Consider the following 16,408-nt stretch of genomic DNA (forward strand, 5'->3'; position numbering starts at 1 on the left):
CATTTACCTGAAACTACTGAACAGAGAAGCAGGAACTGGTTATGGAGAGGGAATTATCGCATGGCTGAGTCTAAGTCAGACGCTCCAGAGCCGTGTGAAGCTGCAGCAAAGGCATGACCGACTCGATAAAGTGATGATTGAAAGAATTCACCATTTTAGTTTTATCTGAGACAACAGTGCTGTCAGATTTGAATGAATCTGGCACGTGTGAGGACTTTTGGGTGTTTTCCGGAGTCTTGACAGTCTGCCAGAACTTTTGGGGTCAGAACTACTCATCAGAAACTGGTTCTTATAATATTCAGATGCAGCTTTTCTGATTGACTGGGTGCATTAGTTCCTTATAGATCTGAAGGATTGCCAGTCCCTGATATCATCCCAGGCTGAAATGCTGCATGTGGCTCACATTACCCTTGTTATTCTAAACTAAATACAGAAATACATGATTACACAACATTCTTTCTGAGATGCATTTTAAGTTGTTTATACAGACAATTCAACTGTTATCAGAGTCATCTCTGCAGACTGCACCATGCCTCAGGAAGGCTCGCTGTGACATCTGAAGGTCCCTGTGAAGAGACGAGTCTCCTCAGGATCGTGATCCGGAGATCAGGCGGCTGCATCCTGCTACCTGATTCAGGCTTAACAAGACTCAAAAATGACACGTTCAGATGTGTTGTTTGTCAGTGCAACAAAGGTGCTGCTAGATGAGCTCTGGTTTACTGTAGCCTGGTGGCAACAAGCTCAGCTCACACATAGGTTTTACTTTGTCTTCTGGGTTATTTCTGTGCCTCCACCAGTGCTGATGGTGGGTACAAGCTGGCCTTTTGCTGTTGATTCTACCTCCACTCCAACCCTGTGTAGTGTGTTTTTATTTTATTTTAAGATAATTAAATTTAATAGCAAAAGTTTATTTATTGAATCAGAAGTTTAAAGGAATCTTTGCTTATTCAATAACCAAAAATATACACCATTCTGTATTTCATTTCAAAGAAGAGTCAGAGTTTTTAAAAAGTTAAGAATTTATTACTAACAATTTTTAAAATAACAATTTAAAAATGACAATTTTTAACAGCTTTGATATTAAAACTTGGTTTTAAGAGCAAACCTGTGACTGAATGGAAACTGAAATGAAATGCGAGGTTTTGGATGCGTGAATGAATCTCAGAAGTTTTCTTTCAGCGAGAGAAGCGTTCTGGGTGGTAAAGTTGGTTTTGCAGCTAACTGAGTCATTTCTTAGGAAAAACAGCATACAGATGCAATCTGTCAAAAGTGTCTACCTCAGCCAGCTCAGGAGACCCTTTTCTGGATCTGAGATGTCAGGTGGAGATGATGTCCTCCAGGCACGAGGTTGGAAGAAGGACCTTAGTGCGACCAAATCGGTCCTGAGATGTCTCCGTGGGTCACACGACTGATGAAACTATTTGCGTCTAAAAATCAATAACTCTGAAGGACTTTTTGCGTCAGCTGGTTACAGTTGTGTTTATTCTGAGCTATTCTATCGGCGTGACAGAATGCTTAGTGAAGACTTCGGGCGGCCGACCCTCGTTCTCTGGGATGGTTCAAGAACTGCCCTTACAGCTGCGGAGATTTAGTTTTAACAAAACCTCAGAACACGCCCACTCAGCGTCAGAAAGCTTGATGTCATGAATAAAGACATGTGAGATGGTTTAACCTTCACCCTGGATTCACCCTCTGCATGAGATGGTTAAAGTGCAAGATGACGTTCTGGTTTACTGAACACACATTACTTGATTATTATTATTACCCAAAGCATAATAAGTCATTTCAGTAATTAAAATACATTTATACTGAATCAAGAGAGTATTTATGATGGTTGTAATAACAGTAATAAAGTCAAGAGTTTATTAAAATTATTATTTAAAATTATAATTGTAAAATCTTGAAGTGTCCTTCATCTTGGGACGGAACAGCAGCAGATAAAGATGGTTTCAGCAGATATCACGGCTCCTGGCGGGTTAATCTGTGGGACAAAGTTACAGTTCGACCCAGCTTGACCCAGCTGGGAAACTGTGACTTTGTCATAAATTAGAGGCCATTCATGACGCTACACCTGCTCATCCTCAGCTATAAATCTTCTATTACAGCTTTTAACTGTGGATGCAGCGTGTTGCTGTGGTGGCGCTTTGATAGTGCGTCAAACTGCAGATGATATTTCACACAGCTAATTTATGCACTTCACATTGCATTTAGTAGGTCTGAACCGCTCAGAGGTTGCATCGAGGATTCGTAAAGAAAACGTTTATCTAGATTCACACAAGCTGCAGACGAGCACGGTCCACCACGCTTCAGTCAGGGCAGACAAACTTAAGCTAACCGTTAGGATTCGGGTTTGGTGATGATATCCATACAACTATTGATTAAATATCATAAAATAAGTTTCCACGTCGTTTAATAATCATCTTCCTCACATTCTGTTCCAGGTGCTAATGGACCCTACATGATTCATTAATGATGAACATTTTTGTGAAGGCTAACAGGTCAGGGTTAGCATGCTGACTTTAACCGTTAGCCATTGTCACTTACCTACACAGATTAACTAGCACAACCGTCAGCTCTGATTATCACTTAGCTGAGTAATTAGGTCCTCATCTGGCTGGAGGCAGATGTTTTACGGCGAGTCCGTGTTTGGATTAAACGGCACATTTGTTACCTCCTTCAGCGTTTTGACTCCAGATAATTTCACTTGAGGGTCTGGAATGTTCTGGGATGTTTTCATGTTCCCAACAGTAACTCAACGAGAACCAGAGATAACTCAATAAAAAGCAGCTAGATAGTAAGAGCCACGCAAATCTCCACACTTATACTACGATGGTGCAGATGCTTTTGAGTGATGTCAGCTAGCGGCTCCCAAAGCTCTGATATCTGAGATGGAGCAATCCTCTCTCCTCCACTTCCTCCTCTTAATCCAGAGCCGAGGGGGTAAAGTGGGATAGATCGATCCCGAGCAGCCTCGACTCACTCTCCCAGCTGATCCCAGAAGGTCTTTCTCTGGAACTGGCCCATTTCTTTCAGTCAATGCTCCCTTCAGCTTAGGAATGGGCGACATGTGGCCGCAAATTCTGAAGCGCTGCGGTAACCATAAACATCATCACCTTTTCTTCTGCTTTTACATGTAAAACGGTTTCCGAACAATCTTACAATCCAGATGAGCTGCAGAACAAATAATCCTGAAAAGTTTATAAGAAATTTCATTATAAATAATTATTATAAATTACATTTAAATTTGAAATCTTATTGAAACTGCGCTCAGATCAGCTGGTCTATGCCAGTCTGGCACATCAGCACAGAGAAAGAGAGGAAGAGGGAGAAGACTAGATCTGTTTAACTCAATGGGACAAATAGTTGAACTTGGGAAGGACTGTGAGGGAAAACTGTTCAGACTGAATCACAGGAGACGTCCAATAACCCATTAGTGGTCATCATGTTAAAAAAACAACAGTGTTTAAGAGATCTAGCGCTAGCCAATTCTTCTTCCGCCTCTTGGTGTGTGCAGATGTTTTTTTTTCCTCCTCTCCTCCATATCTTATCCTCAAGGCTGTCTGTCTGTCTGTCTCTGTGTGCTGACTGCATTTTTCTGGAAACTGGAAACTGAAATACATTTAAATGGATCTTGTCAGCTGGTCTCTCAACGCGATTGATACAATTTTTTCAACGATGAGAACAGGGAGAAAGGGCTCCCGGATGCCCTGCCAGTACAGACCCAGTTGGACACATCATGGACTCCTGGAAACAGTGGAACTTGATTTGTCTATCTCAGCTGTCTGTGGAGGACTCTGAAGATGTGTGGATATTCGTGGTGATGGTGTCCGGTTTCCTGCTCATTGGCCTTGGAGGCTACCTAGATTACCGTAAAATTAACGAGCTGTCGAGGAATATTGGCCTGATCCCGGAGCTCAGAGATGGTTTGCACCGTTCTGTGAATTCACAGACTCACATAATTGTCGAGATGAACCGTAAGCTTGGGACTTTGGCGGAGATTCATTCTTTGGCACAAAAGATGGATGCCATCAAGGATAGAGTGTACAAATCAGCACTGATTGGGATAGATTAACGTCCATTACTATTGGGATTCTGAGAGGTTGAGGACCAACAAACTGTAAGACAGAGAGGAAATTATCTCTGTCTGGCCCCAAAATAATTTCTAATCGGAATCTGGCGTCCTTGAGCCTGCAAGGCTCCAACGAATACTCCCCCCTCAGAAGATATGTGGAATGTGCTGTTGCTATGGCAACTAAACTCTGCCTCCTTTCCCAGCCTGGGCGGGACAGCGGAAGGCCGACGAAGCCTCCAGGGTCATTGCAACCCTCCAACCCTCAATGCTCCCCCCCATCCACTCTGAGGTGACATGTGCTGCTTATCGTGGCTGCAGGAACTGAAGTAGGGATAGTCCTAACCCACCACCCCACCTAGTGGACACTTATGTTGTGCTGTCTGAAGTCTGTTGCATATCTGTCTGAGGTGTTTTTTGCAGAGCAAAGCTGCCCTCCTGGAGGGAGGGTAACTTTGAAGTGCCTTTTTTCCCCCTCCACCTGAACCAATCCTCATGTAAACCCCTCTGATCTCTATTAAGGTTGCGAATGACCGCAGTCACCAATTCTTGCCATGTGTCTTGCCCAAGTAAAATCTCTGAATTGTGTGTACTGAAACTCTAATTTCCCTCTGGGATTAATAAAGTATCTTTGATTGATTGATTGATTGATTGATTGATTGATTGATTGATTGACAAGCTTTGACCTAAATCCACGCGCTCTGCTCTGCAGCAGCTGATGCATTTCCTCCAGAGCTACCACAGATTGACAACATTCATGCAAAAGCGGGTGAAGCTCTAAACTCTCTCGCTCCTCGTCAACAAGCATAACCAGTTAGCCGGTAGTAAACGATTCTATATCCTAGGCCTAGCTGTACCGCTCATACTGCATTACTACTTCAGCCACATGGCCAGTAGAGGGCCTCTGCCCAGGGAGAGTCTCCTGATGACACCAGTCTGTCTGCCTGTGCCTCATGGACCTCCTGGGTCACCTGATACCTCTCAATCTTCTCATGTCTCTGTGTCCTCCCGTCTGTGACATCTCACAGGTCCTTGCTGGTGAGGAGGCGGACATCACCTCCACCATCCTAAGCACCGAGGATGCCGACACCCCTGCAGAGGAGCTGGTCTACCATATTGAAGAGCCAACCAATGGGAGGTTGGCTCTGAAGGAGGCGCCTGAGGAGATCATCTTCAACTTCACCCAGGCCCACGTGAACAAGGGAGAGGTTGTCTTTCTTCATGAGGGTGAGGAGTTGTTACTTTTAATAAATTTTCAATAGCTTATCAAGTATTCAATAAAATGTAATATTCCATAGAAATATGGATTATCAATATTATTGAACCATTGATATTCTACTGATGATGAAACAAGGTGGTTAATCCAGGGAAACAAAACTTTATACTAATTTGACACAGAGACAAAAATATAGTTTATAAAAATCTATTTATGATATATTTCTATAATCAATGATGGTAAAAGACAAATGATTATGAATGGTGATGAATACACATGGCCTTGAGTGTTTTGGGAGTTTCACTAAGAGACTCAGACAGGTGTGATGTCTGAGTTTATAAAATAAATGTGGCTGTTTGTTTCATGTAATCTAACCAGTTATCAGATTAATATCAACCACTCTGAGGCCACTGAATAGCCTACGCACCAGGATGGTGGAAGTTCCTTGGAGATCAGGTCTCAGCAGAGTGAGCGAGTGGACCTCTGATGTATCCGAAGGTCGCAGGACCCCTGAGAATACGCACGACTGGTAGAAAAGATACTTTCCTGGGTGGCTTCTGGCGGACGGTTTCACGTCTGATGAGTTGGTCGTGGATTGAGCAAATAATAATTGTTGATCTAAAAAAAGACGGTTCTTCAAGCCGCTAAAATTACTTCACTGAATGATCTGGTTGATTCCCTGCTGGATGGTCATTTGGCATGAGCTCTGAAACTCAGAGCTCTGGTGGAACTGTAAAATGCAAAAACAGGAAGTGATTTCACTATTAAGAAGCATTTGTTTATAAACTTGGACCAACCAGATGGGAGAAATTTGAAGAGGCGTTAACCTAAGCGTCATCACATCTGAACAAGAAACTCCTCTTCTTTTCCTCCTCAGGTGAAGAGTCTGGAGGTTTTAGCTTCACCGTAACAGATGGAGAGCACACATCTCCTCTCTACCCATTTGTCGTGACAGTCAGGCCTCTCACCATCACCATAGTAACTAAGGAGGAGCTGGTGATGTTTCCAGGTGAGAATCAGATTTTCAGCTGTGACTCTTTAAACAGGCTGAGGGAACTCAGGCTGAGGCAGAAGGACAGGAGGATGCTGGAGACACCTACTTGTTTAGACTGACCAACACAACTTCATACCTCTTGTCTGGACCACCATGAAGATCCAGCCTGTTTGCTGAAGGATATAAATCACCTTTAAAGTGATAGAGTTACTGGTTTAGCAACATATTATTGTATGCATGTGTGTTTGTGTGTGTGCGTGTGCGTGTGTGTGTGTGTGTGTGTGCGTGCGTGTGTGTGTGTGTGTGTGTGTGTGTGTGTGTGTGTGTGTGTGTGTGTGTGTGTGTGTGTGTGTGTGTGTGTGTGTGTGTGTGTATTTTCACAGGAACACGACAACCCATCACAAGAGCCAATCTTGCAGCTAAAACCGATGAGGATGGGAATGAGATCAACTTCCTGCTCGTCCGTCCTCCTCGTTTAGGGAGGCTCCTCTTAGCCAATGACAGGAACCAGTTTGAAGAAATAAACCAGTTCTCCCAGTCACAGGTAGCTCACACACCACACTTGCTTATGCCGTGGTTTCTGATGGGGTTTGGGGGGAAGAGCCGTTGGTAGACAAAATAAATGTTTAAAGTTTAAATAAACTACTTTCAGTTTAATAATTAACACAATCAGTTTTACAGTTAAAAACAAAACAGAGGGGAAGACGTAATTGTCGATGCGCTTCACCTGCTCGTGCGCACGATCCTGCTTCTGCTCTCTGTTCCCTGGCAGATGTCCTCCTCCCGCCGCAGCACCACAGGCGCATTCTCTCTAAATGCGCAAAAGAGGCGTCACTGCCATGAAGCACACTGCACCCTCAGCTCCCTCAGCTCTGGCATGAAGAGAAAAAAAAGCGACAAGTTTTCTGACACCATGCATGCTCCCACAATAACTGACGGCACCTGACCAACCAGTGGTCAGGTGTGGAAGAGATGGCATCCAAACAGAAATATAGATAAGGAGCAAGCACAAGAAGGAAAACATAAACCAGAGGAGTGTGTTGAAAAGCTTTGTGTGCATAAACATCCCAGCTGCTGCTCATGAGACAGAAGAGAGAATAATTGTGTCTGGATGTGGACTGGAGATGGAAGTTTACAGCAGCATCAGTGTCATTTATTAAATTCTGTTGTTTATTTCTATAGCAACAAATCACAACAAGTCGTCTCAAGGACCTTCACACAGTAAACATTCCAATACAGGTCAGTTCATGAAGCCAGTCAGTAAAAAGTTTCCTATATAAGGAACCCAGCAGGTTGCATCGAGTCACTGACTAGTGTCAGTCTTTACAGCAATCCTTGGGTTTATCTACAGCACAAGAACACCTGAGTAGCCTGGCTGTCATCAGCTCAGCTCAGAGGTAATCAACCGCCGCCTGTGATTGGTCAGGAGTAGAGAACCCTGCTCTCTGATTGGTCGACGAGAATCTTCTTCAACTGAGCAAATGTTTCCTCTCTGGTGCTACACTGCCCCCCAGTGGAAAGGTCACAAATAAACTAGCAAACGCCTCATTAAAAGGGATTTATTCTTTCAATCTATTTAGAGCTTAAAAAGCCAGAAGAGACAGTCTTACACAACATGCCTATTTTTACTGTCAAAGACGCGAGAAAAATACATGTTCCTGAAATTTTAAACCACACTGAACAGAAAATTAATAAAAAATCAGCTGTTTAATTTAATCTTCATTTTTTTTATGCATGAACATTTGTTGAGGGCATATAAAGTAGACAATTTTCAACAACTAGAAGGGAAAAAAAACTGCCAAAACTGGAGTAGTATGCTCCATCTTTCTCATCCCAGAGAGCAGAGGTGCAGCCATATTCTGCACCAACTGAAGACTAACAGAGATGAGACTGGGAAACACCAAAGTACAACCAACTACAGTAATTAAGTCTTGAAGTAATAAAATCGTGAGTTGCTGTCTCAAAAAATTTTTTCAAAAGTAAGTTTTTTACCTTTGGTGACCCTTCTCAAATGATAACTAAATTTAGTCACTGCACTGATTTGCCTGTCCAAGATAAGATCCCTGTCCAAGCCAACCCTCGGGGATGTCTCTTTAGGTTTCTAAAAAGATGCAAATGGACCGAGGTCCAGTCCCCAGACGAGACAATGGGCATTAACTACACACCTATGTTTCCTTTTCCATAAAAAGAAGGAAGTTCGAAAACATCCATTTTCTAACCTCACCAAGATATTCTGAGAGGGAATTCAAAGACGGATGATGACCTCTGTTAAAGGGGATGTATTGCTGAGTATCATCTGCATAGCAGTGGAAATGACACCTGTTTCCTGAAAATCAGACCCAAAGGCAGCAGATATCATGAAAACTACGGGCCTAATACAGAACCCTGAAGAACCCCACAAGTGAATGAAGCATAAGAGAAGTGATTTAACAATTAATGTCTGAAATCTAGAGAATATTCCTGCTACATTCATGTAAAAATTTATTAATTAAACCTGAATATTACAAACACTGAATAAACAAACCTCATACTTGGAATATGTTTAAAAAAATAAAAAAGAGTCAGTCATTTTTTGAGTACAACAGTTTATTATAGTATTGATCCAAAACAAAAATCCCCCCCCTCCCCCCGAACCCCTGTAATTTTCCCACCATTCATCTTTAAATGCTGATCACACTCCCATGAAAGAGGTGCCAAGACACTGTTAAACCAGAGGTAAATCACATTACAAATAGAAATGTCCAAAAAAGTCTCTGAATGCTGTAGGGTTGTTGGAAAGCTGTAGGTGATTTGTGATGGTAGGCCCAGGCACCCCTTCATGTCCTCGCATCTCCAGCCCAGAACTAGAGTTTCATCTCTAGATATCCGCATAAATGATCTCATGGATGACTTATCAATAAGAAAAAGGAGACATGCCTCTTCCATTGTTGAAAGACGCTAATTTATTCTGTGCCTACTAAGTTGTAAACCTAAATGACCCCGATGATGCAGTCATGTTGCAATGGAGAGGGCCTGAAATCCCCCTTGAAACAAAATCATTGTAGGCCTCCAGACATTTGAAAGCCTTTAATTTTCAGGAGTGACGGTGCAGAGTTTTCTGTTAAGTAAAAATGAACATCTCCCCAGCAGATTGGTGAAAAATTAAAAACCGAATCGGACTAACGTTTTCCGTCATCCCAGAGCTCATGTGGGCTTTTAATAACTTTAATTTAGTCTTCAATCAGCGTCTGTCTAAACCTCCTCCTGTCTGGATGGTAAAGTGTTTACACATCAGGGTTTTAAACGTACACTTTCTGCCACCCAGCCACTCGTGCATGCGCACAAAGATGAAAAATATGTCAACAAAGAGCTGGGGTTGTGTTGGTTCAAATACATGCACTAAACACACACATGTGCATAATCTTTGATTCTGCACACAACAAAACAGCATCAACAGGAAAAGAGCAGCTGCTTGTTAAAGTCAAGTAGAAAGATACAAGCTGTTAATCCTGTGTTACCATGCAGGCCCTCGTACATGTGTGTGTTAGTGTGTTCAAAACTTTTTTCAGAATCATTATAAAGATTATTAGAGTAAAATGAGTCTCTGATTGTACGTTTCTTAAAAATTAAGTATATAATTGAGTCAGCCTTCTAGATCCCATCTACTGTATCAGTGGTTCCTGTTTCACTCATTCATCTGTAAATGAACAAAACCAGCCTGATACAGCCAACACACACACACACACACACACACACACACACACACACACACACAACCTGACCAGCAGCGAAACTGAACTCACCAAAATAGATTTTAACTCAGCTCAGTAAACTTGTTGATGGTAGAGAGGAAATCCAGCTCCCATATTCCATCATCATCAGAGGGGAATTTTCAGAGACATTTTTTTTCCAGACAAGTTTCGGAGTTTAGTTGTTTGGGTTCGGCTGGGTTAGACAAACTGGAACTGCTGAAGCTGCAACTGCAGTTTAGACTCAGCCTCCTCTACACAGAGGACCACAGGGAAGCATCGGCATGGCTGGCCATGCTAGCTGCAGCTGCGCATACTCACGTCTTTCTTGTGTGTTTTGTTTGCCATCCAAACATTTGTGCAGAACTAAAAGGCTTACTAGCTTTTCTCCACTAAAAAGCTAAACTAGATGGTTCATCACTGATGACATATAAACTTGATTGGATCAACAGATTTCCCAGCATTCTTTGTCATTTTGTAAATGTTAGGGTTTAATTAAAGAATTGAATTAAAGAATAATTAAAGAACTGATAACATCTCTGAATGGGATGGTGAAAACTTCCATGACCACTTACTTTGTTCAGCTGATTGCTGTAAACAAAAATAACTCTAAAGTCCTGTTTGACACCATAAACCAGACTGTTTCACCTCACACCCCTCTTATGTCAGTTTACTCAAGGTCTGACTGTAACAACTTTCTAGCAGTCTTTGAGAATAAAATTTGAAATATCAGGGCAAGTTTTTCACCCCATCTACTTCCTCCCCCCCCCCCCCCAATCCAACCCCTCCCTCCCAATCATGGACTGCCTTGACTCCTGTAGATTTCCAGGACATTTGCTTAATTCAGAAACACATGAAACCAACTTCAGGTATTCTTGACATCATTCTTACCACCTTGTTCGTTAAGATGTTTGACCAAATTATGGATTTTACTAATTGATCTCAACAATCTGGCTCTGTTCCCTCACAACAGTTTTGATAAATTCCAGTCTGGTTTTGGTGAAAAGCATTCAACAGAAACAGCTTTGCTTAAAGTTTCCAATGACACCATGATGGCTGCAGACGACGGGGGGTTCACAGTGTTAGTATTGTTAGATCTTTCTACAGCTTTTGACACTGTTGATCACAACACCTTAAAGCTTCTTTTCGGAGTATTTCTCTTATCCGATGGCACCATCTAGTGGCTGACAAGCATATCACACAAAAAATCTGTTGCTCTCTTTTTTTAAGATGGCGACTTCATGTTTCCGTTCACAAATGTGCTTCTGTAGCCGACAAACAGCTAAAACACGTTGTTTTACAAGTATCATTTTTATGTCATGTTGTGTTTTCATATATCTATATTTTATAGATGTACTTGTAAGTTCATCAACTCTGCAGCCGAGGTATTCCTTAAATTTGAAGCATTTAAGTGGTAGTCTAACGCTATTGGTTAGTTCTGGTCAGCGCTCAGTATCCTATTATACGGAGCTCTGTGGGGCAGGGGGCGTGCTTAGCAAAAAAGAAAAAAGTATTGCTTACATTATATCACAGTACATGATGAGACAATTACTTTTACGAATTTCTGAGAAATCATACATCATTTCTGAAAAGGTAAAACTCCAGAAAGCAGCTTTAATTAACAGACTTGGTGACTCAGTGGGGATCTCTGGAACTATTCTAGACTGGTTTAGATTGTACCTCCTAACAGAAGTTACAGTGTCTGAATAAACCTAATCAAGTTAGATTCTACCGATCTGTATTGTGGGGTACCCCAAGGCTCTGTTTTGGGTCCACTGTTGTTTCTGCTGTACATACACCCTCTTGGACAGATGATTGATTATTTTTATAATTTCTATTATCACCTGTATGCAGATGATATTCAGCTGTACTCCTCCTTTAACCATCTCAGGCTCAAAATAAGTTTTGATAAAAGGATGAACAACTAAGTCCTTCAAAGTACTTCTGAGTTAAAAAATACTCATGACTTATGTGGAGTAACCAGGTAGGTAGGTTTTAACTGTTGCAAATCTGCAACGCCTGCCTCCAGTGGGTCAAGGATTCTGAGTTCTACAAACTGTCTGAATTACTAGAGTGTCTATCAGCTATCACCAGCTGGCTAGAAGATAACTTCCTTCAGTGAAACTCTGAAAAGACTGAATATCTGATCATTGCCCCTGAGAGCACGGTTCCCCTGATTAGTCTAAAGCTTGGTCATTCATCCACTGCCGTCAAGACGAACTTAAGGAATTTTGTTGTTTTCGTCCAGTCAATGTCTCTTGAAGGCAGCTCAATAACATTTGTCCAAAACTGTTTTCATCACTTAAGAAATATCTCCAAACTGCGAAGGTTGGTGTCAAAACATGAACTAGAAATGGTTCTCCATGCCTTTATCTCCTCCCGTCTAGATTATTGTAACACACTCTTCACATGTTTTAAAAAAAAAGCCTTTGAACACCTTCAGTTGGTCCAGAACTCTGCAGCGAGGCTCCTAACTGGAGCTAACAGAAGAGCACTCCTCACTCCTATTCTGAAGTCTCTGCACTGGTTACCCGTTAACTTTAGAGTTCATTTTAGAATCCTGATTATAACTTTCAGGGCTCTACATGGTCAAGCTCCTCCCTATATTACTGAACTGTTAAAGCCTTATGCTCCAACCCGAGCACTCAGGTCCACACACCAGAACCTTCTAAAAGTTCCAAAGACCAGATATAAAAGTCGAGGTGATCACTCCTTCCAGACTGTAGCACCCCGTCTTTGGAATGATCTTCCTTTATCCTTATCTAGTATTGACAGTCTGGACACTTTAAAAAACAGCTGAAGACTATTTTATTTAAAGCTGCTTTTAAATAAATGTTTTATTTTCTTATTTTTAACTCTAATTTTTAATCTTTCATCTGTTTATGAAATTTTTTAATTTTATGACTTAGTTTTTATCTTTATGATTTTATGACATTATTTGTTTTGTTTTGATCTATGTGAAGCACCTTGTGATTTTCTGTGTGATGAGTGCCATATAGATAAAACGTACTTACTAACATTATTATTATTGAACCAACAAACGGGCCAGAAAAGGACCAGTGGGGGGGTGGGGGTGGGGTGGGGGGTGGGGGAGGGCTGGCACCATAACTGAGATGGTGGAGATAGTAATAAAAATAGCAGGAAGTTTTATCTGTTGATTTAAAAAAGCATTCTCATAGAAGAGCTGATGTAGAAGTATTCAACAGCTAGCTAGATATGCATGTTTTATCTGTTCTTCTGTGTAAAGCTAAAGAACCTGGACTGGATTATTGTTCCTTTAAACTTGCTTTCTGATATAGTGAAACTTCCAGAGAAGGCTGCCCCTCCTCATTGAAAAAGAATGATCATTAGTGCCATTTAGGTTTAAAACTTTGTAGGCTTGATTAAATAAACAGCCTATTTCAACAGTGGAAGAAGACGCATCTCCTTCTCATGGATTGAAAGTCATCAATGAGGTCATCGATGCTGTGCTGCTTCTGAGCTGAGCTGATGATAATCTCAGACAGACAATATGGGTGGTTTTGTTCATATTGTAAACACCAATATTAATACTTTGGATTGAAAGGCTAATATAAGATGCAGGTGAAGGTTTAGGCTTTATAAATGACAATCAGGGCTGCTGTAAAATGTAATCCACATCCAGACAGAATTATCCTCTCTTCCGTCTGATGATCAGCAGCAGCTGGGATGTTTAATCCCACAAAGTTTCTTCAACAACATGCCCACTTTTAAATAAAGCACTGGTCTTGTTTTGTTTTGATATTTTTTTTCTTGTTTCTGTTTGGATGTCATCTATCCATATGCCTGTCGGCACATTTAACCACTGGTTGGTCAGATCATTGCGGGAATGTACAAGATGTTGGATAACTTTTTTTCTCTCCTCTGCCTGAGCCTACAGAGCTGTACGCATGGTCCATTTTCTACAGTCACTGTGCACCTCACGATGTTCCTTCTCCTCATGCCAAAAATGCAAAGCCTCATGGGGCCCGAGTCCGTCATATCGGGAGGGGATATTTGACAGCTGGTGTTTGAGTACGGACAGATATTTTATCAAAAATCTCGGAGATTTTGACTAATAAATGAGTGGAAAACGCAAAATTAGAAGTGATGGTACTGGCCCACTGTGAGTGGAGGCTGGACGTTGCTGCAGCCTGCTTGATCTTACAATGGGACGGGGGAGGGGTTAAGGGCAACACCTGTCCTAGAGCACACCGGCCATTCTGGTCCTCTCCAGAACCCACAGATGACCAGTCCACCACTGATTTTACTTCTAACTTATGTACTTACTTTTCCATAATAAAGGTTCTGAAACCCCAGTGCTATAGGGGATGCTGCAGAATCTTGTAAGTGACCTCAGAGAGGGAACTGAGGCCATCTAACCCCTGATCCTAGTTCAGATCAGCCAAACCACGGCTTTCATTTCTGCACCTCAGAGGGATGGAAGATGGTCAAAGTCATTTTCCAAAAAAAACAATGTCTGTTTTTATCCTGTCAAAGTGAAAAACTCCATCTTAAGGTGCAGCCAGAATAAAAAGTGTATAATCAACTAAAATGAGCGGATGGAGGTTTGTTCTGTAATAAAACGTGTGAGGCCTGCTTTAGGAATTGACGATTATGTTTTATTTGACCCAACTATCCTCACTAGTTTCTTTCTCACCCTTGATGCTCAGCTGGAGTCGGGAGTGGTGTACTATGAGCACCAGCTCCCCAACAAGCCTTTCTGGGTGGTGAGGGACTCCATGGAGTTTGCTGTGTCATCCCAGCCAGCTCCAGACGTCCGACACGCTCTGCCCATCACCGTCTCCTTTTATGCAGCTCACAGCAACATCTCCTCACAGCTGTGGAGGAACACAGGTAAAACACCACAGTTCCAAACACTAATGACAGGAACACTTTTGGGTTAGGGTTTCTGTGATTGGTTTGTCCAACAACAGCGGGGTGGATGGGATTTCCACTGTCTCCTTCGCTCTCATTAGCCACGTTTACATGGACACAATTAATTGGATTGAACACCCAATCAGATCAAAAATTCTGCATGTAAACATCAATCGCAATGTTCTGATTCGATTTGGCCTAATCAGAACGAAATTTCAATCCGATTGAGAGAGGTGGTTTTGTCTGATCGTCATTCCATTTTGTTGGAGTAAAATAAAGCCCACTGCACATGTGTGCAACAGCCAGCGAGCCTCCCTGCCGTCATTTAGACTACCTGACTTGAATAAATGACGGCCTAATTAACGAGCGCTGGTTTTTAAATTTGATAGCAAGCATCCCCGTTTCTGTAATATCTCATCCAGAACTTGCATTTTGTGGAAGTAAAATAAATATCTGATTATTGCACAAATCATTTGACAAACATGCTCAAGTCTGTAATGGAAACACGCAGGTTAATTTCGGGTTTTTAGCACAGATCTGTTTTTGTGAACGCAGCAGCTGTTTCTGCAGCAGGTGGATGGAGACGTGCTCCTAAAGAAGACAGGATAGCATTGGTTATTCAGACCTGGTTTGGGTTTAAGGAGGCTGATGTTGAGTAGAAAAACATTCATAGTTAAATATCCAGTCAAACTATCTGTGTAAAAGCACGTTGACGTTAAGGCAGACCCACCAGAAAAGGTCTACCCCACTGCTATGCAGGCAAAGATTCGCTTCACCACGCTGACCCAACAATGGATCACATGCTCGTGTGAATGCAAACTTGCTGATGGCAGGGGAGGACTGGGACCATAATTCAGCCTTGTGTGCATTAGGCCTGATTTATACTTCTTTGTCTGTGTTGGTGTGGAGACACGGAACGCCACAATGCGTCAGTGCAAGGGCAGAGACATTCCCAACTTTTAAAATATCCCTAAAAATTTACCCCAAACTTGTGATTGGGCAGGACACCGCCTTCATTTAAGTGGGAGTCAAGGCGTGGGCTGACTTATTTCAACCACTTCCTGTGAAAAATACCTGGGAAAAAGGCAATGCCTGGGGGACTGAAAGAGCGGCACTGAGGCAATGACTAGCAGCACCCCTCTCAACCCCCCATGTGCGCTCTTGGAGTTTCTCAGTCGGAAAAAAAACTTGGTAACAAGAAAATACGTGGGAGGTGCCTTGCAGCCTGGCCTTGGTAAAAAATTTCCCAGAATACAGTGCGATACTTTCATAAGGATGGTGGATCAGGAGCTGGCAGCTACTTCAGGAAACATTTCCAGTTTAAATGTAAGTTAACTAATTGTAGTTGTTGGGCTGATATCTAAAATGTTTTTTTTATCCAAAGCAGTTAGCTATAGTTGTTTTGTTGCTTAGTAGTTGCAGCTTCGGCGGCTAGCAGGTATTTAATTTAAATAATATATACCCAATTAAGTAAAAGGCTCGTTATACATTTCTATTGAAACTTATATGTATAAAATATAGTTACC

At 41.9% G+C, this 16,408-nt stretch overlaps 1 protein-coding gene across 1 annotated transcript in view; it reads left to right on the top strand.

The window, feature by feature from the left end:
* Nucleotides 1-16,408, top strand: part of cspg4 (chondroitin sulfate proteoglycan 4) — a 116,848-nt gene that overhangs the window by 87,592 nt on the left and 12,848 nt on the right. The window contains exons 7-10 of the mRNA XM_015974450.3: nt 5,098-5,296; nt 6,163-6,294; nt 6,663-6,823; nt 14,678-14,861. Coding sequence (XP_015829936.2) covers nt 5,098-5,296; nt 6,163-6,294; nt 6,663-6,823; nt 14,678-14,861 — 676 coding nt within the window. The remainder of the gene's footprint in view (nt 1-5,097; nt 5,297-6,162; nt 6,295-6,662; nt 6,824-14,677; nt 14,862-16,408) is intronic.

Source organism: Nothobranchius furzeri, chromosome 14, assembly GCF_043380555.1.
Source record: "Nothobranchius furzeri strain GRZ-AD chromosome 14, NfurGRZ-RIMD1, whole genome shotgun sequence".
NCBI lineage: Eukaryota > Metazoa > Chordata > Actinopteri > Cyprinodontiformes > Nothobranchiidae > Nothobranchius > Nothobranchius furzeri.